The 24,707-nt window shown below is 35.7% G+C and overlaps 2 protein-coding genes across 2 annotated transcripts; one reads left to right on the forward strand and one right to left on the reverse strand.

The window, feature by feature from the left end:
• Positions 1-1,044: 1,044 nt before the first annotated feature.
• LOC132052390 (uncharacterized) lies at positions 1,045-9,139 on the forward strand. Its single transcript, XM_059443907.1, has 9 exons — positions 1,045-1,212; positions 2,070-2,140; positions 3,023-3,176; positions 3,325-4,178; positions 5,049-5,222; positions 5,320-5,436; positions 6,262-6,441; positions 6,544-6,590; positions 8,577-9,139. Exons 2-9 carry the CDS (start codon positions 2,093-2,095, stop codon positions 8,890-8,892), a joined length of 1,890 nt encoding a protein of 629 aa, XP_059299890.1. The 5' UTR covers positions 1,045-1,212; positions 2,070-2,092; the 3' UTR covers positions 8,893-9,139.
• A 1,235-nt stretch (positions 9,140-10,374) lies between these two features.
• On the reverse strand, positions 10,375-10,849 carry LOC132052397 (small polypeptide DEVIL 14-like). The gene has a single exon (XM_059443918.1). The coding sequence runs from the start codon at positions 10,764-10,766 to the stop codon at positions 10,623-10,625; it is 144 nt and encodes a 47-aa protein (XP_059299901.1). The 5' UTR covers positions 10,767-10,849; the 3' UTR covers positions 10,375-10,622.
• Positions 10,850-24,707: the final 13,858 nt, after the last annotated feature.

Genomic DNA, 24,707 nt, shown 5'->3' on the forward strand with positions numbered 1-24,707 from the left:
TTGTCTTGTGTATGTGATTGTGCAGGACATGTATCTTCTATGGGAATTTCGGGGGCTTGTGTTTCATCATCATCGATTTCATTAAAAGTGTCGGTAAAATGTTGTTGCATTGCCGCATGACCTAAAAGTGGATTATTTCCATCAACATCAATACCTAAATTAGGCGTTTCTTCCACAAATGTTTCCTCATTAAGCCCACCCCTAACAATACCACTACTACTATCGGCACCACGTCTAAATCTCTTTGCCATTATTAAATAGAATTAATTAAATAACACTCAAATAAATCACAAGAAAATAAATTGCAACAAATTAAATTGCTATAATTAAATTGCGTAAATTAAATTGCGAAAAATAAAGATAGAGTTGGAACGAAGGTACCAAATTGCGGATTAATTTCCAACAAAGTGAAGGCGGCTAGAATTGCAAATCCACCAAAGGTACTTCGGATTGTTGCAAAATCACTAACTCCACCAATAATATTATAATTGCAAAATTAATAATTGAAACTATAATAAGACTTTATAATATTTATTTGAGAAAAATTTAAAGTGGCTAATTGTTGCAAAGTAACTATAATTGAGAGATTGAGATTTGAAGAAAGAGATGAATTGGTATGGATTAAAATGAAAATGAAGAAGGGTTTATATAGAGGTGGGGGATGGGTTAAAGTGTTAAAAAAAAAGTTTGGGGGGTTGGGGGGGCCAAAAAAGGAGTAAATGGCCGTTTGGCAACGACCATTTTTGCAAATGGACCGTTGCCAACGGTCCAATAACGTCCACCAGTCCACAGCCCAACGGCTATAAATTTTTTTTTTTTTTTTTAATTTCACCGGTTTAACCAGTCCGGTTTCGATTTTAAAAAAATTGAAACCGAATCGGTAAAAAATAAACGGTTAACCGGAACCGGTTGAACCGGTTCCGGTTAGAACCGGTGAAACCGGCCCGGTTGACGGGCTTACCCGAATCTAATTGAAACATTTGTTAACTAAATTCGAATGTCAAAATAAAATATTTTACACTTTTAAGGGGTCGGTATGTATTAAGTGTATCATTCCTAATAGACAAAAATCATCGTATGTGGTTGGGTTCCTTAACGGCGTAGGTCTCCTCGCTTATCGAGACGGATACTTATATAAATATAAATACGACTCCCTCTTTCGCCTTTCCACACACTCTCCACTCGTTTCAAATCCTTCAATTTTTTATTAAGGTTAGACATTGATTTCTTCCGTTACTAATTTCTAATGAATTTGATGATTTCGTTAGGGTTTTTCCTTTTTGTGATATGGAATCTGAGATTATAACCTTTTTGATGGATTTACCTTAATCAATTCGTTTTTATAAATAGAGGAATCATAATTGTTAAGGAAATTGGCTCTGTTTTGGGTACAAAAGTCTCTACGTTTGATATCCATTTATCGACTAACTTCCTTTTGAAAGATTTTAATAAAGGAGGGTTAGGGTTTTCTTCTCTTTTATAACGGCTTGTTTCGATGGTTGTTACCTATTACTATATTGTGTTATGCTAGTTTAAACACAACGTTTGCCTCGGTTGTTACTTAAATTTTGTTGTATCGTAGTGTTAAATCCCATTGATCTGCTGTGATCGGGTAGTTACCTTATGTGTGCTCGCGTAGTTACTTTTCGTGCAGGTTTATCCTTTAAATTGCTGATGTCGGGAAACGACTCAAACGCTGTATTCATAAACATAATATAATAGAACACAATGCAATATAATACGATATATTATGAAACGATACGTAACAACCAACCAAACAAGGTTTAAATTATACTTGTGCTACATGCATTAGAATTTTATAATATTAGAACAAATGAGCAGTCATAGAGCAGAATGATGAGCAGGATCACCCAACTAGCTTGTGATTGAGGTGTAGTTAATTGATTTAATCTCAACATGTTATTTGTTTATTGTTTTATTATCAATTCAGTTCATTTGAGCTATGATGTTCTGTTAATCAATCTGAGTTTTTGTGATGCCATTTAGTAGTACTGATGCTTTCGTGGTCTCTGCCTATATTTCCTCTTTTTTTTTTTTTTAAAAAGCAGAATTACATCCATAGCTGTCGGAGATGGGATTTAAGAAAGTTTATAAGGCATTGCAGGAGATTTTTCCTGAGGTATGATGATATGCATAGTAGTTTAAGATCCCTGATATGCTCAGGTTTCTATTTGAGCTTACAGTGAAGTGGCACAATTTTAGCATGTGGCAGCATATATCTTTAGAACAATGAATTCACATTTGAGGACATCAAATGAACTCTGTTATTAATGGGGTGAACGTCAAAACTTGTTTCAAAAGTCCCTTCTCCTATGAAATTATGTTCCATAATCATACAATTCGATCAATATTACTCCCTTTCCTCTTTTAGTTCCAATTTATATGATAATCATCTGATAGTTTTCTACAAGAAGTATTATTCAATACAACTTTCACAAGTTTCTAGAATGTAGATATGTTTTAACTAATAATTTTTTATATTATGTTTCTCCTACATACGAAATGTTCAACTATTACAGCAACAACATACCCAGTATAATTTTTTGCGAGCTATTGCACAGGAGCTGGGTTTACCCTGTGCGCACCCAAAAGGTAGCGGCTGCGGGTTCCCATGTCATAAAAAAAAAAACATACCCAGTATAATTTTTTGGATGATGTTTCTCCTACATACGGAATTTTCAACTATTATTGTTTATATTTTCTTCTACCACTACTTATATAATCAATAAAACTAATATCTTCTACTTTGTGCCCGTTTTGTTAGTTTAAAATGGGTCAGAGTGCATATTTGATGTTTTTACTCCTGGGGATGTTTGAAACCATTTGTCTTCAAGTGTTTTAGAATCGGTTTCGATGATGATAAATAAAATAATTTGTCATCCTCCTCCTCCTCCAAGAGTGTAGTAATTCCAAATTATCCATGTTAAGTTTATTTTTAGAGTTGCTGCACATGTACCAAGAAAAGATACAGTTTGGACACTCTGTTTTCTTTGTTGGCCAGGTTGATTCTCGAATTCTTAGAGCTGTTGCTATTGAGCATTGTAAGGATGCTGACACAGCCGTCGAGGTGGTCCTTAGTGAAGTTATTCCCTGCTTGACTAAGCGTCCCTCAACTTCTTCTGAACATAGTGGGGTCACTGTCAAATCATCTGAAGGTAAGGCCTAACTTTGGTGAAACTGCCTTCTTTTTCTGGTTAAATTTGAATATTAACCCTAGTTCTTGAATTCTGGAAGCTCTCCATATTCTTTGTTACTGCCTTTATCAGACTGAAGTGTTCTTTTTCCATATGCTGCCTGCCTCAGCTGCAGTAGATGCCAATGGAGCTCCACAGACTGATGCTATTCTTCTTCACAATACAAAAGACTCAGATGAATTGCAAAATGGCTTATCATCCCAAGATGCTGGTTCTGGACATCATCAAGCAATTGATGATACTGATGGTGAATCCCTTCAGCATTATCATGATGCTGTTGGTGGAGATCATGTACCGTTTGAAGTCGATGAAAGTGGTACACCGGTCTCCGTGGAGAAGTGCGATAAAAGCAATGACAAAGTTAGTGCCTATGAATCCTGCCAAGTCACACATGTCATGTCAAATGCTGAAGATAGGGCCATAGATGATGTTTATGAGAAGTCTGCACACTTGCTTGTTGAAAATGAGAAATCTGGAGACCCTGCAAGTCCTGAAGCAACTTCTTTCAAAGTAAACAAAAACGATGGAGCTGAAGTTGCAGACAATCAGCTTTGTCAGCCTACAGAAGGTGGTGTTCCGCATACCCTTGAGGGGACTGATAACTCACCTTCTGATGATTCTACTGCACTTATGCACAAAAGGATACATGAAGAAGTTTCTTCAATAGACAATCAGGACATGAAACATCCTGAGAGTCAGGTTGCGCCCTTGAATGTTCAAACTTCAACATTAAGTGGTTTTGAAAGTAGTATAGAGTTTGTGGTTGCACCAGATGTGCATAACTTTGATCTAGAAAAAACAGAACTCAATGATTCAGTCGATGCTACATCTAATAAAGATTTGGCGGGTGAAATTCTTGTAAATGAAGAAGAGTCTATGCCAAATTCAGTGGTCACGGCATCTGGTCAAATTTGTAGCATTGACCTTCTCGAGGATATGATGACAGAAGCCAAAAGTAACAAGGTACACTCTATATAATTTTCCAGACTAATTATTCCATGGAATGTGAACAACTAACAGAGGCTGTGCTAAATATGTTATTGTCCCTCTAGAGTAACTTGCCAGTGCTGATATTGGAGACTAGTTGCGTAACGGTTGGTGTATTATCTGCTTTCAAGTGAATCAAAAGACCTGATAGGCATAGTTTGGTTGGGCATATGTTGGGTTTGCTTTGGTGGTATCTGTTGTGGATTATATACATTTGGGCTTCAATCTCAGTGACAAGGCCCGTTGCTGCCTATGTCAAATGTTCATCCATTAGGTTTTATTACTGCATATGCATTTGCTCCTCTTTGTTACAGCAAACTGCTGTCAGCTGTCAATTCACTGGAATAGGCAGCATTGGCTAGTGGTTCATAATGAATGCTTGATCAATTATATATAACATCTTACTTCATCAAACCAAAAAAAAAAAAAAAAAAAAAAGAGAGAGAGAGAGAGAGAGAGAATGCTTGATCAATTGCGTAGTTATTTCAGATATTAGAATCTCTTTGTGATGCAAATAGTCTGTACAAGCACATCCACTACCCTTTATCATTTGTTAGTTGTGACTCTTCTTTAGCTTTGTATTACTTTGGCGTAGGGATCAGCTTGGACTTGTATCTTTCTGTATGGAACAGGTCACTGTTGCATAGATGTCCTCCATGTTTAGAAACTTCCCCGTATTTGCTTTATCTTCTGGCCCTAACACATGCCAAAAGTAGCTAAATCATGAAAGATGGGGACCGAGAATAGAGAAGGGTCTATTTTCCTGACATCTATTTTGAATTTCAATAAGGGAGGTTAGCAATTTGCTTCGGGAACTCCTGGAAGTCTAATTACAACTTGGTGCAGAAAACACTGTTTTCGGCGGTGGAGTCTGTTATCTGCTTGATGAGAGAAGTTGAACTCCAAGAGGAAGCTGCAGAGCAGGCGAAGCTAGAAGCTGCCAACGGAGGACTGGATATGCTTAGGAGGGTAGAGGATCTGAAAGAAATGTTACAACATGCCAAGGAAGCAAATGACATGGTTGCCTTTCTCTTCAGCTAGTGTTTCCCTTTGATACGATGATTTGGTTCTTTCATCACTCGTGACCTAACAGCTATGCTACACAATGTATTTTCAGCATGCTGGTGAAGTATATGGTGAGAAGGCCATCTTAGCCACTGAAGTTAAAGAGCTTCAATCTCGCCTGCTCGGCTTGGCAGATGAAAGGGACAAATCTCTTGCAGTTCTTGACGAGGTGAGGGAATGTTGTCATCTTTGTTTGTGAAAGTGAGGTGCGATATAAGAGACTCTGTAAGGAGAGTCATCCACAACTTCTCTGCACCTTGAATGTGAGATAGAAATTGCTGTATGTGAGACTGGAATTGCTAGTTTTGGCCAGTGATTTTTTTTAAAAAAAATTGTGTGTTTTTCAGAGTTCGATTTTTTTTTCTTGTCCTAACACGACTCTGTTCTACTATTTTGATTAATACATGGAATCGTCAAAGACCGAATTAGTGTGGTTTATGTCATGCAAATATTGCACATAAATGGATTGTCATATCCGTCTGCTTTTCAATAACTGTCGCTTGCCTGCAATATGAAGTCGTACCAGAAGTCTCTGATATGCTGAATTATATCTCAAACATGTAGAACTGGACTGACACAAAAAAGTTACATATTGGATTGTTTCTAAGACGGTGAGAGGACACAAGTTAAACACAGGGAAATTTTAAGAAAGAACAGCTTAACTAATGTGAACATTTGTGTTTGTACGTCTAAGAGGAAGAATAGAGGAAATTGTTCATGGTCAAACAACAGCTTTCAACATGATATGGCACCTTTGAAAGGCATTCTGCCTTCATTAGAAAAGTGGGCAGAGCTCAATTTTTATTTGTTCTTGAAATTTTCTTGTTTCATATCTGCTGGTTGTTGAGTGGCAGCTTTCACGAGGATAACAAACTGCTAAATCACAGATGCTTTGCTTGTTCTTGTGGTTTTCTTCAAATAGAAGAAAGGGTGGATGTAAATAGCAGTATGATATTCTTCTTTTACCTGAACATCTGAAGTTCCCTTTGTGTAGATGCGTCAGACGCTTGAGGTGCGAATGGCTGCTGCTGAGAAAGAAATGAAAGCTGCTGAGCAAGAAAGACTAGACAAGGAAGAGTTAGCACGTAAAGCACTCACTGATCAGGAAATCATTATGGAAAAAGTGGTGCAAGAGGCAAATGTTCTGAAGCAAGAGGCAGAAGAGAACGCTAAGGTAATGACCCTCATTATTTAAATGTATTTTGTATGCATGGTACTTCTGCAAAAAGAAAGTTGTGGTCTTATGATTTTATCTTCTTGTTCTTCTGTTGCACAGTTGAGGGATTTCCTGGTGGATCGTGGACGTGTTGTTGATACGTTGCAGTAAGTTTAACCTCTTTAGGTTGCTTTGAAAATTTCCTTTGATATTTCTGCTCTCCGGATCTGGATGGTTTGCTTGAAAAATATGGAAATGTGTTTTGACTTAAATTTAATATATTCAACTGCAAATTAATATTTACATAGGATTGGGGGAAAAAGCAGCCTTCCCGATTCACTGTATTCTTGTGTTTTGATCTGATTTCGCACGTATACCTTGTCCATCGATATCCTCATGCTTTTCTTTCTTTGGTTTAAAATTCCGTTGAGCAAAACCATTTTATTTTACTACTATTAATAAGAGGCGTTTCATCCTTGTCACAGAGGTAGAATCACAATTTTGATACATATTCGTTCTTTTTCCCTCAACCATTATTCGAAGACAGGGTCACATGAAGTTGGTGTGTGTGGTGTCTTTTCAAGGCCTTCTTTTTGCCCCTCATTAACTCACTTTTTACATTATTTGTCCTCATATGTTTTGGTAAATCTTTATAACTTTGGAGGCTTTAACTTCCAACCCCCTCTTACCGGAGCATATTAGTTTTTACCTTATGTTGAGACATGTTTTTATCCCATGCGCTGCTCTCTATGTCCTCTCTCTCTCTCTCTCTCTTTTGTTTTCCTTAAACCTTGATAGTTTCCTTCTCTACTTAGCTCATGCATGCTTATAAGGAGCCTTCCTTCATCGTTTTGAGGCTTAGTTTTTTAATCTTTCTACATGATTCCTGTATAAGTTCTTTTTTCAATCAGAATGATGTTCTTGTAAACTTATTGGATTTGTTTCTCCAAAATAACTTTATAGATATTAAGAAGTTGAAGTTATTGAGAACTTTCTTGGGTTAATTAGTTTGATCATCGAGGAGAAAACATGGATCCTTGCTAATATAGTTGAAACTAGATTTACTTTCTTAAAATCTTAAATGAGTTAAACATAACTATGAAATGACTTCTGAAGTAAATAACTCCAGCAATGAACATTAAAATGCTAAAATCATAAAATGAGATGCTATTTTTATTGAAATATACTTATTTGAAATTTTGGTTATTAGGCTAGATTGTTACTCTGTTAAATTTATGTGTTTTTTGTAGTATTTATCTCATCCACTATTTATTATTCAATGCACCCTACTTCATGTTTCCCCCAAGAAATGTGTAAGATGCTTTTTAATTGTTTCGAATAAAAAATAGTTGGTATAAAATATGGGGGGTCACTTAAAGACATTTCATGGATAAATGCGTGTCATATTTTTTTTTTTTTTCTTTCCTTTTTAGAATTTTCATTAAATCTAATTTTTTTCTTGTGAAAGATGTTAGTACAATGTCTTTTAGTACATTAACCTAGAGAGATTGTATGTTTCAAGAATTAGTATATTAGCTTATTTTGGAAAAAAGAGCATTTAAATTTAGTATCTATGAAGAATTAATGAATTTAGGTGTTCCTTGAATTTCATGTAAAACTATGCTTATATCACCAAATTTCATTAGATTAGCCAACTTGAAACATCGAGTCATTGTGTCCCTCTGACATCTCCATATCCGCTGCCAAACTTGCTTCTTTATAAATATTTTATTCCCTTTGCTGCCTGCTTATTCTCTGTCAAACTTACTGGTTTAACATTAACTTTTTTAGAAAATATTCTTTTGCTGTGACTAAATAACTGTAATAATGATGAAGACTTATTCAATGATATATCGTTAACATGCCACCATTTTAAACCAGCAGTGTCAAATAGAACATGACAAATTATTCTTCTTTTATTAAAGTTATTACTTTTTTATCTTGAGCTTAGGGCCATACGTGGCACGGGCTTTCCGCAACTAGTATTAATAAGACAAGGCTATAGAACCCAAACTGAAGAGGTTTGCATTACTTTTCTGCTCATGCTGCTGGTTCTTTTCATTTTTTCCCTTCACTCAGATCCTTATGCCACTATATCGCTCTACTTGTTAGTCATTTAAAAGACTCTCAATGATTGTTGCACCCTTTTGCAGAGGCGAAATCTCTGTCATATGCCAAGATGTGAGGTGGTTGAAAGAGAAATTTGATGATTGTGTTCCACTGAGCAAATCTTTGTGCTCCAGCCAGACCAGCTGTATCTTAGCCTCATCAAGTTCATCTTCGAAGAGTATTGTACCGGAACAGGTGCCCAAGCCTGCAGATTTGTTGCTTGCTCCAGAAAAGATGGATACAGTATCTTGTCATGAGGAGGAGCACAAGGCATCTGAAGATGTAAAGTCAGTGATCCATAACACGGATCTTCTGGATGATGGATGGGAAATCTTTGACAACCGTGAGCTGTGCATGTGAATCAAGTGGGTATATGTCACTGACTAATTGACTGCTTGCTTCAGTTCCAAGATATCTCTCATCTATTAAATAAGTTTCTGGGTAGAAACAAACTTCTTTAGAATTCCAGTTTGTTATGCTCATTTTGCAATGTTGGTTGAGAGCTATTTCAAACCTAAGTATCCTATCCCGATTTTGAAGTATTTGTACAGAACAAGTATATAAATAACACCCTATATATAGAGAAGTATATCATGTGTTTAGTCAAGTTCTCTGTAAGCAGATTACTTTGTTCTGTTGAGCTTGTCGGCATAGTATAATTATCCACATTTTTGGTCTATTTAGTTGCTTCGATAGTTCTAATTAGTTAGGAATGTCTTTGTAGGAGTTCAAGTTTATTGGTGCATTCTTTATTTTTGGGGCAATAATGTTTCCGACTTAAAGTGTTGTTACCTTGTGCCCATTCCATCTTTTCTGGAAGGTAGAGATGTCGGAGTTGAGTATGAAATGTTCTTGTAGGAGTTGAATACAGAATTCCAGTTTAGAGCTGGATCCTTTATCATTTGGACATGCTCATTTGGATAAGCGCTGTAGCCTTATGCCCCCTCCCATTTAGTGATGCATTTGTGTCTTATCGGTTTTTGCTTCCTCAATTTTTCTACATCATCTCGTGTGCACACATTAAAATTATATAAACTGAGTAGCAATAAACTCTGATGCATGTAATAGTTTTTGCCAACTTATTTGAGACTGAGGCATAGTTGTTGCACTGATCCATAGTCGTCGTATTCTTCTGTTTAGCAGGTCATTGTGCCTTTTCTTGGGTGGGGTGGTTAAGGGTTATGCTAACCAGTGACCACATAAGTTTACAGTCAGCTATTATCTGTATAGATTTCGAATTGATGCCATGTCCTGGTTCCAGATCGTTAGTCTTGATTGTTTGACCATGCTCGACTCTTTGAGATAGTATTTCTGTCCAGAATTTGTTCGATCTTTCTGCATTAATATACTCCACTTTTACCTCACATTATTTTTCCCCATCAACATAATGTTGTTTTCATTAATGACGAAACATCATTGCTTATGCACAACTTCTGCTTCACATATCAGTCAACGGCTTACCATATATCAAAAAAATAATTAATAACTTGATTACCTCCCATTCCCAAACTTTGTTAGAGTTGATTATAGAAATTCGCCATCTCTATTTGTCTCTACTATTCATGCTTATTTTTTGTTCAAGAATTAAATAATTTTTTCTTTTTTGCAAATAAAGTATTTACTAATTTAGGAGGTCCCCATATCTCATAATTAGGAGGTCTCCCGTATCTCATACTTATCCTTACACTTAGATGCAAGTCTGTAACCCCTTGCCGATATTCATTGTCTTAGACCAAATTGCAAATAGAAAAAGAAGAATACTGTTCCATAAGTTATGGTTCGGTTCCAGATAATAACACTGCAAATGTAAATATAGATGAATAACATAAAGCTTCCTGTCAATTAGTAATAAGAAAAGTGTTCTTGAGTTATTATTCTCATCGACTTTTTGTATATAATTTACATTGTACATGTAACTTAACTCTCTACTCCTACACAAAAGCTATCCCAACCCTTCAAAAAGCTGTACAATCTCGTTCATATGATAACTTAATTAACACTACTGGAAATTGTGCCTATCGCAACGTTTGTCTCTATTACAACCCCAATTTCAACCCCAATTTCTAGTACCGTATAATCCAGGTGATCGGTCAGTCATGCCAGCAGAGAAGCAGGACTGTACATCTCCAAATAATGTAAAGTCTTGCTCTATGCTCTCTAACTTGCTTTGAGCCTTGCCATTTTCTGATCTTCGAACCCCTTAACGATGACATTGAGCTTGCAAGAGTAGTCATCTATAGTAGTAGTGAAAAACTCAAGATTTGGAGAAAGTAGTGTTAATTTGGAAATGAGGAAGAAATGTTTTGAGTAGTGTTTAAGACTTGGAACATATATATACAAGGGAAAGACTAAAGAGTAGATATGTGAAAGGGAACATGTGGTAAATAAAGATTCAAGAAGGATGCATGGGACATGGGTTTAGCAATGGCTTTGTCTCTTGATTCAACCCCACAATGACAGTGACTTGTTATCAAACTTGTGTCATGGATAAATTGGAATAAGTTGGGGGCCATCTCTGTCTTGTCTCTGTATTGTATGGGTACCCTACATTAACCTCTCTATCATACAGGTTTGCTGTATCCCCAATTATAATAAGATAACGTTTTTCGTACTCATGTGAATCATTGCAAGCCCCGTCATCTAAAAACTGCATTATTCATGGTGTTATAAAATAAATACTTGTACAAGTATTTCAATGTGATATTGGACAGAGAGGAGGAAGCAATAAGAGACCAAAGAGCAAAATTAATGACACGATTCATGGCTTGCAAATATGAAAAAACTAGTAATAGTTTTCTAGACGTATATGAAGCGGTAAAATCTCGACTGCGCAGGGCATAAACAGGATTGAGATTCAACATCTACTATATATACGTAATTCTTTTTACCTCATATATATTATGTAACTTCCCGACATGAACCTCTTTCGCCCCTCTAGTGCCACTCCTGTGATTCCAGAAAAATTTTGAAAAAAAATAAAAAATTCTACTCTTGTTGAAGGTGAAGTTTGGAAATAGAATAATTCCTGCTGTCGTTTATCCTCGATCAATCAACTCCGAATCTTTATGTTAAAATTCTCGATTCTAATATCAAGCGAAAGATTATAGAGGGTCTATACTTCGGGTCAATCTTACTTTATTAGCACTAGTAGGCAACATAGGGGAAGAAGTGCTACATCTAGGGTTGTGTGTTTCCTTTCGTCATACTACACTTTCACAAGCTCTATAGCTCACGTACTTATTTGCTACTCACAGCTAATTAGCTACTTCTCTACTCTTTGTATCAACGCTTCCAGGAGCTACTTGTTTGGAAGCTCGCTTACGATCATTAGTAAAATCTTTATAGCTTTCATTCTTTCTTTAAAAATTGTCTTATTTTACCATTTAGTCTTACGATTGGGTTGTTGTGTCATGCATGTCCTTTGCAATTATTGGTGCTTCACCCTCCAGAATCGTATATACAAAATCGTACACACTGATTGTCTTCACAACCTATGACGTCATATGTGTAGCTCTCATATGTACCTATATGAAATACAAGCATTTGCTTGGTGTTTAGTCAAAGAGTATTGTGAATAATATTTTTTTTCAAAATGTCACACATAACCAAATTCAACTAGCTTAGAGGTATGTATACAACTCTTTCTGTGAATAAATTCTTTGATCAACCAACTATATCTTGAGACTGGATCATGGACTAGGCCAATGTTTGACATGATACCAGCATTCAGATTCTAGTGTTTGCTAAATGTCTTTTATTATATCAAAGAAGGGGTCAGGTCAAAGTTAGTTTCAAGTACGTTCAAGAATCAGTGGTCTCACGTGCACTCTGTCTCTATAGCCAATAACAATAATGTGTGTGTGTGACAATATAGTTCCATGTGACAAAACCAAACTATTAAGGTGTATGGTCAAATATCAGTTGCTGGCCACTATCAATATTGCCGACCGAGAGGTAAACCACTTCAATGTCTTTTCAATCCCCACTTACAAATCTATTCTTCAATTATTGACAGTACGGCAAATTTCATCTAATTAATTTCCATCATATTTTGCCAGGGACATAATTCAGATTTTTTTTTTTTCATCCAAATTGAACTTGGTCCTCTTCGTTTACCTTCATTTACATGTTAGTCGATGATAGTGTGTGTTAGTGATTGAAAAGAGTTAATGATAAGTTTAAGTTTTTCTTAGCGTAGAAATTCATTTTAATATTTTTAAGACCAGTGATTATACTATGGAAGCTTGTTTTCGCTTTAGTATTTATCTACCTTGGCTTCAGATGCTGATACATTAATTAGACCCTAAGTGATTAACTTGTTTTTCATAAGTAAATTTTGTAAATTTTGAGATTTACACAGGAAGAAATCCCCTGAATCCGATATCTAACCAACCAAATGTTAATTATAAGATGAATTCACCTCAATACTAAATCCGACTGAAGAGAAAATATAAATTTGCCAACAAGTACTTTAATTTGAGCAACCAAAAATCCTTAACGGGATTATCTTACAGTCCAGTAATCGCGTAATTACACCCTATACATTACAACAAAAATATACCCAGTGTTAGGGGTGTTCAAATGAGACCGAAAAACCGATCCGAACCGGTGAACCGAGTCAAACCGACTTAATGAACCGAAAACCGGCTCGGTTTGGTTTGATTTGGTTTTAAATTTTAAAAAACCGATAACATTTGGTTTGGTTTGGTGTTACACATAAAAAACCCGAATCAAACCGATATATATATATATATATATATATATCTCGCATATTAATTAAAAAAATTATGTATCTTCTTTATAATTTTGGTTCATTTTAAGTCCAATACTAATTCAAATAATTAGAAAGAAAAGTCTAGCCCATTTTCTTGGGTGGTGTTCTTATTCTATTTCCCCCACATTCTTAGGGGAATGAAGCTAAGAGTTTTTTTTTTCCTTTTTCTTTTTACAAAGAGATGATGAGACAAATTTGTGTAGTATTTGCTTACATTTTCGGTTATGTCTCTGTAGCTACGAGAGGGAATAAAAACAAAATCTTTGCGTGTAACTTGAAGTCCTTAAACAAAGGAAGAAGTCCTTAAACAAAAATGATAGGGAATGAATGTTTTAGCACTGATGTGAATGTGATACTGCTTTCACCATAGTTGTTGTATCTTATTTTCATTTTTTTCACCTTACAAGTATCAATTTCTTTGCATTATAAAATACTTCCTTAAAAACCGCAAAATCCGAATCAACCCGATAAAACTGACAAAACCGAAACCGATTGAATTTATACTATAGTGGTTTGGTTTGGTTTGAATATAAAAAAAACCCGATTTAATTGGTTTGGTTTGGTTTTAATCAAAAACCGAGTCAAACCGGACCATGAACACCCCTACCCAGTGTAATCACATAAGTGGGATCTGAGAGGATAGAATGTACGCAGACATTATCCCAACCTTTATGGAGTCCTAACCAAAATAATTCCAAAAAAAAAAAAAAAAAAAACACAGTGAACCAAAATAACCCAAGAAAAAAAGCTAGTACCAAATTACCTTTAACGCAGTAAAATAATGCGCTAAAGTTTTTTTTTCTTTTTCACTTAGTGTTTTTCCCATACTTTGACCAATGATTAGTCGTGTGTCAAGACTCCAAAACGTCAATATTTTATATAGAACCTAATATTATTTTCTGCGTATAATAATGTAGGCTCAATACATCAAGAATACATAGACGTTCGGATTGTCGTTTTAGGGGTTGAGAAGGTGCCCGAAAGTGTTCTATTTTTGTAAGGTTATTTTAGTCAACTTTATATGTCGAGAAAATTAGTCAGCTTTATTTTTGAAAATTGAAACCACAGAAGTGAAATTGACATTCACAGCTACATTAACCCGGGATTTTTACGTTGAAATCTGTTGCGTATCATCATATTATAAGTAAAGAAAACTGAAAATTTCACGCCAATTTGCTGGAAAATTGAAATTGAATGGGATAACAGGTGATTTTTTAAAAATCGGCTCGGCCAAACTGCCTTGTGGCTGTTTGTCCGCATAGATCTCAAAAAAATACGCAAAATTAAAAAAATCTTAAAACGGATTTTTAAGATTTTTAAAAAAACCTTGAAATTGACATTTAAAACATCACTATCATGGGATTACCATCTTTAAATATATTTTTTATCACTAGATTTTTACTAAAGATGAATTAAAATTGTGCACCAATTTGGGGCGAAATTCAAATTGGATGGGATAAAGGACGTTTTTCTAAAAATTGGGCCGGCTTGCGGCGGTTTGCTTTTTTTTTTTTTTTTTTTTTTTTTTTTTTTTTTTTTTTTTTTTTTTTTTTTTTTTTTTTTTTTTTTTTTTTTTTTTTTTTTTTTTTTTTTTTTTTTTTTTTTTTTTTTTTTTTTTTTTTTTTTTTTTTTTTTTGCTAGATCTCGCAAAAATACGCAAAATAAAAAAAATCACGTAAATCGGACGTCCGAGCGCAAAGTTATGACCGTTTAAATTCACCAATTTACAACTATTTTTTCTCCCTATACTCATTACTTGATAATTTTACCTTATCAATTTATATAACTACTTAAGTTCATGCCACATCAAACATCACTAATAATCGAGCACTTTTCAACCATGTCTTGGTTGGGTCCATGGTGCATGTTTTAGTAAATATTAAGTACATTTTTTCTGTATCTATTTCTTAATAATAAATCTTATTTTAAAAAGATCGCAACATATTCGAAATAAAGTTACGTATTAAAAAATAACACTAAACCCTAAAAATAAAAAACTTTAAGCTAATGATAACAAGTCTTCAAACAAAAGTGGACTTCGAGCACTTTTCAATCACTAAAACGACGACCCGAAGTTTTGCTGATTCTTGATGTATTGGGCCTACCTTATTAATCACACAAAAATAAATAGGGTTCTATATAAAATATTGAAATTCCGGAATCTTGAAGCATGATTAATCTATGCCCAAAGTACGGAAAAAGTGTGAAGCAAAAAAAAAAAAAAAAAAAAAAAAAAAAAAGGAATAACGCCATAAAATACTTTGTTAAAGGTACTTTGGTACTAATTTTTTTTCTTGGGGCATTTTAGTTCACTGTGTTTTTTTTGGGATCATTTTGGTTCCAGACTCACCTTCATGGGGTAGAGACACCCTATACATTGTGAATGTATTATTTATATTACTAAGATTGTGATGGGACAGTAAGTATCTCACTATCCTCAATTAGATGTCTCACATTTCAAGCTTTGAAAATGAAATTGTCTCTGATCGAGAATATTTTATCTAGTACTGGACTGTATAAAAAAACAAGTGCGCGATTCATACAATATCAAAAAAAGTTCACATCTTATATCTCTCCCAGACTCGGTGTTATGGCTCACGTTAAAAGGTTAATCTCACAAAGAATGAGAAAAAATTTGAATAATTATATTGTGATCGATGATGATGATGGAAATGTTGAAATTCCATGCTAGAAAGAGCTAATAAATCAACAAAGAGGGAACATGAAAATAACTTCCACATGGCCTGTGAGGCTGTGACTCATCAAAGAGACAAATATTGGGCCAACTTGTAAAGATAACATTGGCTTTGTGGGAGTGACATGTGTTTTAATAAGACATTCTTACACAAGGGCATTAATAGTCCAAGAAGCCCACGAGCTGTGTATGGATACTTCTCCCTTTGTTAAATGTTCAGCAAAAGACAAGCATAATAACTCCAAAAACCTTATCTAAATTGGTAAGAAACTCTTTCCCATTGGTTTTTGATTAGATGTGACATTGTTTGTAGCTATTAGCAACCTGCCCTCTTGTTGCATTAACCTGTATGAATGAGCAGTGGTGAGTATTTTTCAAAGAATCTTAATCTGTACATACTATCAGCAGTGTATTTTAACATGTAATAGATTTGTGTTATTCTAAGCTTCTAAATTACTCACAGCCAGAGGCGTATGTAGCCTATAAGGTTGGGGTTCAACTCTAAACTTTGGACGCGGAGCCTAAATTTATGTGTAAAAAATTATTAAAATTGCAATAAATAGTAGATATGAACCCCTAACTTTAAAAATATAATGGGTTCAATGCTAAAAATTTATAGATTGAACCCATAAAATTTAAATCCTGAATCCGCCTCTGCTCACAGCGGTAATGTTGTAACGGTGTGGTTAAAGATCGATGGTCTTACGACAAAGATAAACGGTGACATGGAAAAATAAAAGAGATGAAGGTGTGAGAATGATCGTTTCAATGAGGTGATTTTATTGTGAAATCTTTTATTTGTTCTTATGATTGTCGTCAGGGTGAAGTGGAGTTGGAGTAATGGTGGTCTTCAAATGGAGTTTCTGAGAGTGGAGAAAATCAATTATTATGGTGGTGTTGATTTAGACGATGATGAATAGTGGATGACAAGAATGAAATCTGCGTAATTTCGCAAAGTACAATGGCAAATTTGAATAATTTTGCATTGTTTAAGGGAAAATTTAACGTTTAAGGGCATATTTGGATCAGTCTTTTAATAATAAGGGTGTATTTGATCTCAAGTATGAACAGAGGATATATTTGGACCATCTCGCATAGTTTTAAGGGCAAATTAATTTGACGTTTTTCTCTTGTAAAAAATGTCCATATGTCAAAAAGATAATGTTGTAAGTGAATAAGCGCATATTTAGACCAATCTTTAACAATAAAGATATATTTAATCTCAACTATTAACCAATGATATAATCTTGCATAGTTTAAAGATAAATTTAACTTTTTTCCTGGTAAAAAATGCTCACATATCAAAAAGCTTATGTTGTTAGTAATAGGGGCATATGTTCTTAATTCCAGAAGAATGACAAAATTTTGGAACAATCTGGAAAAACATAATGTAAGAAAAACAAATATAATAAATACTGTATAAGGATACTGCTTTCAGATATAGTACAGTTATAAATTTGATTAGATGAGACATTCGGTAGAGCTATATAAAACTAGCACTTTTGTTTGCATTGTCATGTCGACACCGGTTTGATTGAGTGGCCTTGTATTTCCAGAAACGCCCTTTTAGTATACCAATTTGGGACATAAATGGCACCAATGGTAAAAAATAATTACACAATCAAATTATTTGTTAGATGATTACAGCCAAATTTATTAATTAAAACTAATTATAATTAAGTAGTAGTAGTAGTAATAATAATAATAATAATAACAATAATAATAATAATAAACCGACCATCGAATTCTAAATTCACGCATACAATAGGCAGAGTCATGTGCTTTAGTAGAACTATGTTGATTAGAAATTTTCATTTCAAAAACACATACTGATATATCTCAACACCTTCAATTATTAAAGCATATACATATACATTTCCTCTTTATGTTTGGGGGGAGAAAACACTAGTCGGTTTGGAAATTCTTCTTCATTTATACTCTTCCTCCTTTTTGTCCTCAAAAAATTAACTGGCACGGTGTAATCTCCGATTCTCAAACTCAAGCATCGGTAATGACTTCGAACCTGATTCAGTTGCAAACAATCACTAATATATAAATCCACCAAACAGGATAGAGTGGTTCTCTATCTGTTCCCTCAAGTAAAAAATAGAATGTAAATAACACAAGATAATTACGTGAAAAACATCTTGCTCAAGAGATTAAAAACCACGACCTACCAAGTAGAATTTTGTTAAGTTCACTATGTTGGAGTTTTTAAGCTAAACTACAAATCTAGAAACAGAAATAAAGGCAAGAAGATTAGAAGAAATATTTGTTGCTGGAAAAATGATCTTTTCATTGAACTGAAATGGTGTTTAAATACAAAAAAATTCAACAACTAGAGCCTAGATTTAAGCAACTACTTTGCACCTGATTCCATGATCAACAAACTCCTAAAAATCAGCAACTAAGTTAACACTACTGAAAATGGCTAAAAAACAGGAAACAATCCAAAAGAACTTCTTTGATCTTTTACTGCAGTAACTGAGGCAATTAATCAACACACTATAACTCAAAGAACTTCAGATTACAACCTATTGCAACCTAGGAATTAAACTCTTAATCCCTACCCCTTACAATACCTCTATTGTAAGCCCTAGACACTCTTGACTAACTCTAGCCAAGAACACAATCACACCTTGACTAACTCTAGCTAAGAACATAAACCAACAAAGGTTGTAGATTTGTCCTAATTTTACACTTCTTGAAAGCCGTATAGGAATACAATTAAAAAACAAAGAATTAACAACTAAAAAGGACCTAAGACATAGATATTGAATACTGAACTGGTTCCTTTAGTTGTTGCAGCTTTGATCTTTGAGAGAGCACTTTGGGAGCAACGGCGGCTACCTCTTGAGAGTAAAATTTCTTTTTGATTTCAAAGTGTTAGGTTAAGCATTGGAACATGTTGTATATATATTGGGGAGCATGTGAGAATCATGCGACAATGGATAGGGGCATTTCAACCTTTGATTTGGCCTCTAGCACACCTGCAACCGTGTCTTCTTGCGGTTTTGTCGGTCGGTACATGTCACGACTCACACCAGAGAGTCGATTTGTACGACAAGCAAGGGACTTGATCGAGTACCTAGTCCCTATCTGGTTCCTCGAGAGTTTGGAAAATCATCAAAAAACAAAATAACATATCTTATCAATTTCCTCCTCTCTGATGATGACAAACCCAGGATTGATGTTTCCCCTAAGAACTAGATTCCTACTTGTTCCCCCTACGGATCAGACCATTCTTCCAAGCAAACCAACATTTTACCCCTTGAACTGCAGCATATCAATTTACCCTTTGAACAACGTGGTATTCTTCCCCCTTTTGACATCATTGAAAAGAGTAATATACTGGCATAAGCAAAAAGAAGTTCAGTAGCATTAACTCATGGCCACTTAGGTAACACAACATAAATAGAAACAGGAACAACAAGTTCAAATAAGCATTGCATAAAACAGAGTAATTGTCCAGAGTTGATTAGTCATAATAAAATAGTAGTCTTAATCAGCACAAAAATATGATATTTAAACGACCAAAAGTACCAACGTCATTATCGAATAGGAAGCAAAGAACAGAACAATTGAAAAGGATTTTAAGAGGCTTAGGAATATGGGGATTGAGGACAGGATAGGAAGAGAATTAAGGAAATAGAGCCTTGAGAAGTCGAATAACTCTTTCACTGGACTTTCTCTGATCCTGGACCACTTAGTCACGAAGGTCATCAATCTTTTGCCTCAACTTTGCATTTTCAACCCTTAACTCATTATTTGCAGGCTCTACCTCACCAATGAGACCAGCTCCCTATGCCTTTTCAACAAGTTGGGCTCTCAGGAGAGCATTTTCGGCCTGGAGCCTTTGAATCTCAGCAATGGCTTTCTCTTCTACTTCAATCAAGCTAGAAATGGTTGAGTTTCTGCTAACACCACCCTTCTTTTCCACACACTCACATTCCTCTAAAGTGCTCATAGTGATCATCTGCTTTCGAGTTCCTACAGTGGCTTTTCCAGTTTTGACCTTAAAGTGCTCAAAGACTCTGGTTAGAAAGAACCCATACGGAAGATCATGCTTGCCCTCTCTTGCATTAACAACCTTTATGATATGCTTTATCATGAGAGCTGGAAAACTGATAGAATTGAAGGTTTCTAGTGCCTCTAGGAGAACCGGGTTCGCGATGGAGGCAATTGATCTTCTCTCAGCTCGTGGAAGTAGCTCTTTGTTAACTAGCTCAAACAAGAATTGATACTCAGGCTTAAGTTGCTTCTTGAAAAGCCTTTCCCAGTTGCAGTCCCTTCCTTTTTGCCAACTAAATCCTTGAAAGCCTCAGAAGCCTTTCCTTCCGCTGTTTTCATCCTAGCAGTTGGGACACGAACTATCTCACCCAGTTTTGCTTCATTCAAATCAAAGTTTGTGCTATTCACCAATAGAACCAAAGTGTAATCATCAGTGTAGGACAAATTGGCATAGAACTTTGCCACTTCTTTTAGGGGTAGGTTAGTAAAGAGTTGATTCCATTGTTGAAATTCAACAATCTCAAGTAACTCCTTCATCCCATGTTTGTCACTAATATCACAGTCAAACATTCTGCCTGACAACACTTTTTGAGCCTTTAAATTTTCCTGCCTCTCCAACTCAGAAGACTTACTCTTTTGTCTCTTTGAGGAACCAAGTTCCTCACTCACACTGCTTTTTCTTTTCTTAGGAGGTTGAGATACGCTCTTCTCCTTTTCACTCTATTCACTTTCATCAACCACAACATCCTTTTCATTAGTTATCTTTCCTATCTCTTCATTTTTCTTCTTTGAAATCTTCCTAACAATTCAAGATTTCTCCATATACTCTTCCTCACCTCTACAGGAACCACATCAGCAGGTGACTCAATTTCCTCATCAACAAGCCTATGTTTCACTGACCTCTTCCTTTTGTTGACAACACTCTTCTCCTTACTAGCCTTTAGAGCAGACTCAAGTTGAACTTTTTTCTTTTGCTTGGTGGTGGGTGCCTTATAAGCAATGTGTTTTCTTTCGTTGACACCACCCTTTTCCACAGCACCAGAGATTCTTCTAAACACTGAAGATCATCATCGGAATCAACTTCTTAAGAAGGACTGTTGGAACCATGTTCTTTCTCAAAAGAAGGATCTCTTAAAGATACAAAAATGGTAGACAGTTAAAGGGTTGACAACACCATCCAAATTTACCCTTGAGGACCCTAGTTTCTCATCCCAGATAGGATTCGTCCTGAGTGTAGAGGACTCAGACTCTCTTTGGGTTGAGGGACCAAGTCCCTCATTTTGTTCGCCCTTTTCTTGCAATTTTTCATCCCCCTGAATCCCTGCACTATCTGCCTCAGCCTGCAAGACATTAACAAAACTAGCCACAATCTTGACCTCACTGTCCAAAATGTTAGACCTAAACGGTTCCTTTTCAGACAAAGACCCATCAAACTCTATTGAAGGCTTATTTACCCCTTTAGCACTATCAAAAGGGATGGAATTACCCAAGTTAGTTGATTTTTCCTCAGAATTCCCTTTATTAGTAGCATTTTCCTATTCCTCTATAGTACCAACACCAACAGTCTTGTGCATGTTACCAGAAGTCAATTTTTCAGCAACACAATTTGATCCTCTGTACCCACAAGCTTAGCCACCATAAATTTGTTGGAAACCTCGACATCATCATTCCTCGATTTTCTCAGTATTTTGAAGGTATTTTGAGACTGAAACAGTTTGACCACTCTTTTCTAAGACAGGCTTTTCAGTAGGATAGGGGTTGTGGAAGAGGACACAAATTTATTTAGGGTTTGGCTGTTGCGAGTCCTAGAGGGACCAGAAATCGTTGACTTTATTGGTGAGATAGTGGGGTTTTGGTCTGTGGAGATTGGAGCTTTTGGGAGTGATTCTTGCGATTTTGATTTCGATGGAGTTGGTTTTTTAGATTGTGAGAGAGTGGGGTTCATTTCTGGTACGATGGGAGACGGAGGATTGAGTTGAGACATGATTAATTTGTAAGCAAGAAGACACAAAGAGAGGAGAATATAGACGGTTTGGGGTTTAACTGTTGTGTTCAGTGTGAGAGAGAGAGAGAAAGAAGGTGAAGTGGTGTGCATGAGAATTGAAGTGACAAAAGAGAGATAAAAGAAATTGGGTTAAATGGAAGAGAAAGACACGAGGGTAATTGGGTATAGAGAAAAGGTGTTGAATATCGGGTCGATTCTATATAAAGGAAAAACATTGGAGAGTGTATTTTGGAGATTGAGGTGGGAAAGATTAATAACATGGCACTTTGAGAAATTTAAAAACATATAAGTACTAAAGAGACTACAAACCTGAATCACAGGAACCAGGTTCCTTGACAATTTTGAAAATGCAGGCAAAGACTCTGAGTAATGCAATGACACCTATACTTGTGTTGTCTGAAGCTACCATGTTTGTATACCTATAATAGTACAAAAGTGAGTTAGATGCCACCAAAAAACACCTTTTAGCATTGTACTTTTACTCTTAACATAGCCAATTATTGAGGGAACCAGTGAGTGGGTAACTAGTTGAGCTTGATCAAGCCCAACTCCAAGCGATTTCTTTCAAAGTGTTCTGCTAAGTGCCTTGGTGAAGATGTCTGCTAGCTGGTCCTCTGTTTTTCAGAACTTCATACAACTCAAGTCTTTTTCAACATTATCCCTTAGGAAATGGTGTCTAACATCAATGTGCCTGGTCCTTTTGTGCTGCACTGGGTTTTTTTCCATATTAAGTGCACTTGCATTATCGCACAACAGGGGCACACAGTCAATAAGCATACCAACATCCTCAAGCTGTTGTTCGATTCATAACAATTGAACATAACAAGAAACATGAACCATATACTCAACTTCAGCAGTAAAAAGAGCTATAGAGTTTGGTTTCTTTGTACCCCATGAGATCAAGTATGACCCCAGAAATGTGTTACTCCAGGTGTGCTCTTCCTCTTTACTAAGTACCCAGCATAATCAACGTTAGCATATCTAACCAAGTAAAAATTATCTCCTAAAGGATAGAAGAGGACCAGGTCCGGAGTTCTTTTGAGATACCTCAAAGTTCTTTTTGCAGCCTTCAAATAAGATTCATTTGGGCTTGATTGGAACCTTGCAAACAACCCAACACTACAGACAATGTTAGGTCTGCTAGCAGTTTAGTACAGTAAGGACTCAATGATACCCCTATACATGGTTTCATTGACATGAGAACTAGGTTCATCCATGTCTAACAGCTGTTTGATGTATTTTTGTTTCCTGATCAATAGGCTTAGCATTCTCCATCTCAAATCTTTTAATCATCTCTTTGATGTATTTTTGTTTACTGATCGTGGTGCCTTTTAGGGTTTGCTTTACTGGTAGCCTCAGGAAGAAATATAGCTCATTCATCACGCTCATCTCAAATTCACTTCCCATGAGCTTGGCAAATTCTTCACAAAGGGAATCATTGGTAGCAACAAAAATGATATCATCAACATGAACTTGCACAATCAACAAATTTCTTCCTCTTTTCTTCAGAAATAAGGTGTTGTCAATTTTTCCTCTTGTAAAGACATTTTCAAGAGGAAACTTTGAAAATCTCTCAATTGCTTCCATTCTTGCAACAACAACAAAAGTCTCATCATAGTCTATTCCCTCGCCTTGATTGTAGCCTTAAGCCGTACCTTGCCTTGTTCCTTGTAGTGTTTTCAATCAAGCTTATTTCGGAACACCCATCTAGTCCTAATCACTGTTCTGTCTGAAAGCCTAGGGACCAGTTGCCACACCTTGTTTCTCTCAAACTGATAAAGCTCTTCTTGCATAGCAACTATCCAGTCAACATCTTTCAATGCTTTATTGATATTCTTGGGTTTAACTTGAGATAGGAAGGCTGAGAAGGCAAGCATTTTTCTCGCCCTAGACTTAGTTTGCATACCAGAGTCTAAGGGAGTAATCATATTGTGGAAAGGATGAGACCCTTATGCTTCCAGTTGGATAATTAAACTTCGGGATTCAAGGGACCAGGTGTAACGGTTCGCATTTTCCGCGGGCGGGGTTAGCGCTCGGAAAAGCTACTTCAAAATCGTTGGTGCTCTTTCGGACTTTGTTTTAAAAGAGTCGCCACCTAATTTTTAAGAAATTAGAAAAACCGATTTTGAAGGGTTTATTCATTCGCCGTGAAAAATCCTTCTTAATCCAAAGTTCTAGGTAAGGGTTCTAGTGATCCCCTAGGGAAGGTGTTAGGCACCCTAGTATTAAGGATCCGTACTATACGGTTGACTTTCGAGTTTCAATGTGTGGGTATTTGCATGAACTGTTTATTTAGTGTCAATTCCCGCAAAAATCTGTCTTTTATTTGAATATCAAGTTCTTTTTCTAAAAAAAAATTGAGTGTAGTTCCTTTATATATGGGCTATTTTTTTAGTTTGAATCCATCATATATAAAGAATATGTATCCTCTTATATGTGAGGATAGATAATCTTTTGCAAAGACGAAAATGTGTTATATGAAGTATTTATGTTTTTGATTCATGCTTTGCTCCACACTTGGTCCGGGTCAAACGCATACGTATGCTAAGAACCTCTTACCTATTACTTCCATTGAAGGTTGTTTTAATAAGTTTGAAAGAGATTATTTTAACTTGGCGTTGGGCCATAAAACAAGTCAAATTGGTGAAGGATAATCACTTACTATTTGTTTTGGACTTTGAAATCTTATA

This window comes from Lycium ferocissimum, chromosome 1 (assembly GCF_029784015.1).
Source record: "Lycium ferocissimum isolate CSIRO_LF1 chromosome 1, AGI_CSIRO_Lferr_CH_V1, whole genome shotgun sequence".
Classification (NCBI taxonomy): Eukaryota; Viridiplantae; Streptophyta; class Magnoliopsida; order Solanales; family Solanaceae; genus Lycium; species Lycium ferocissimum.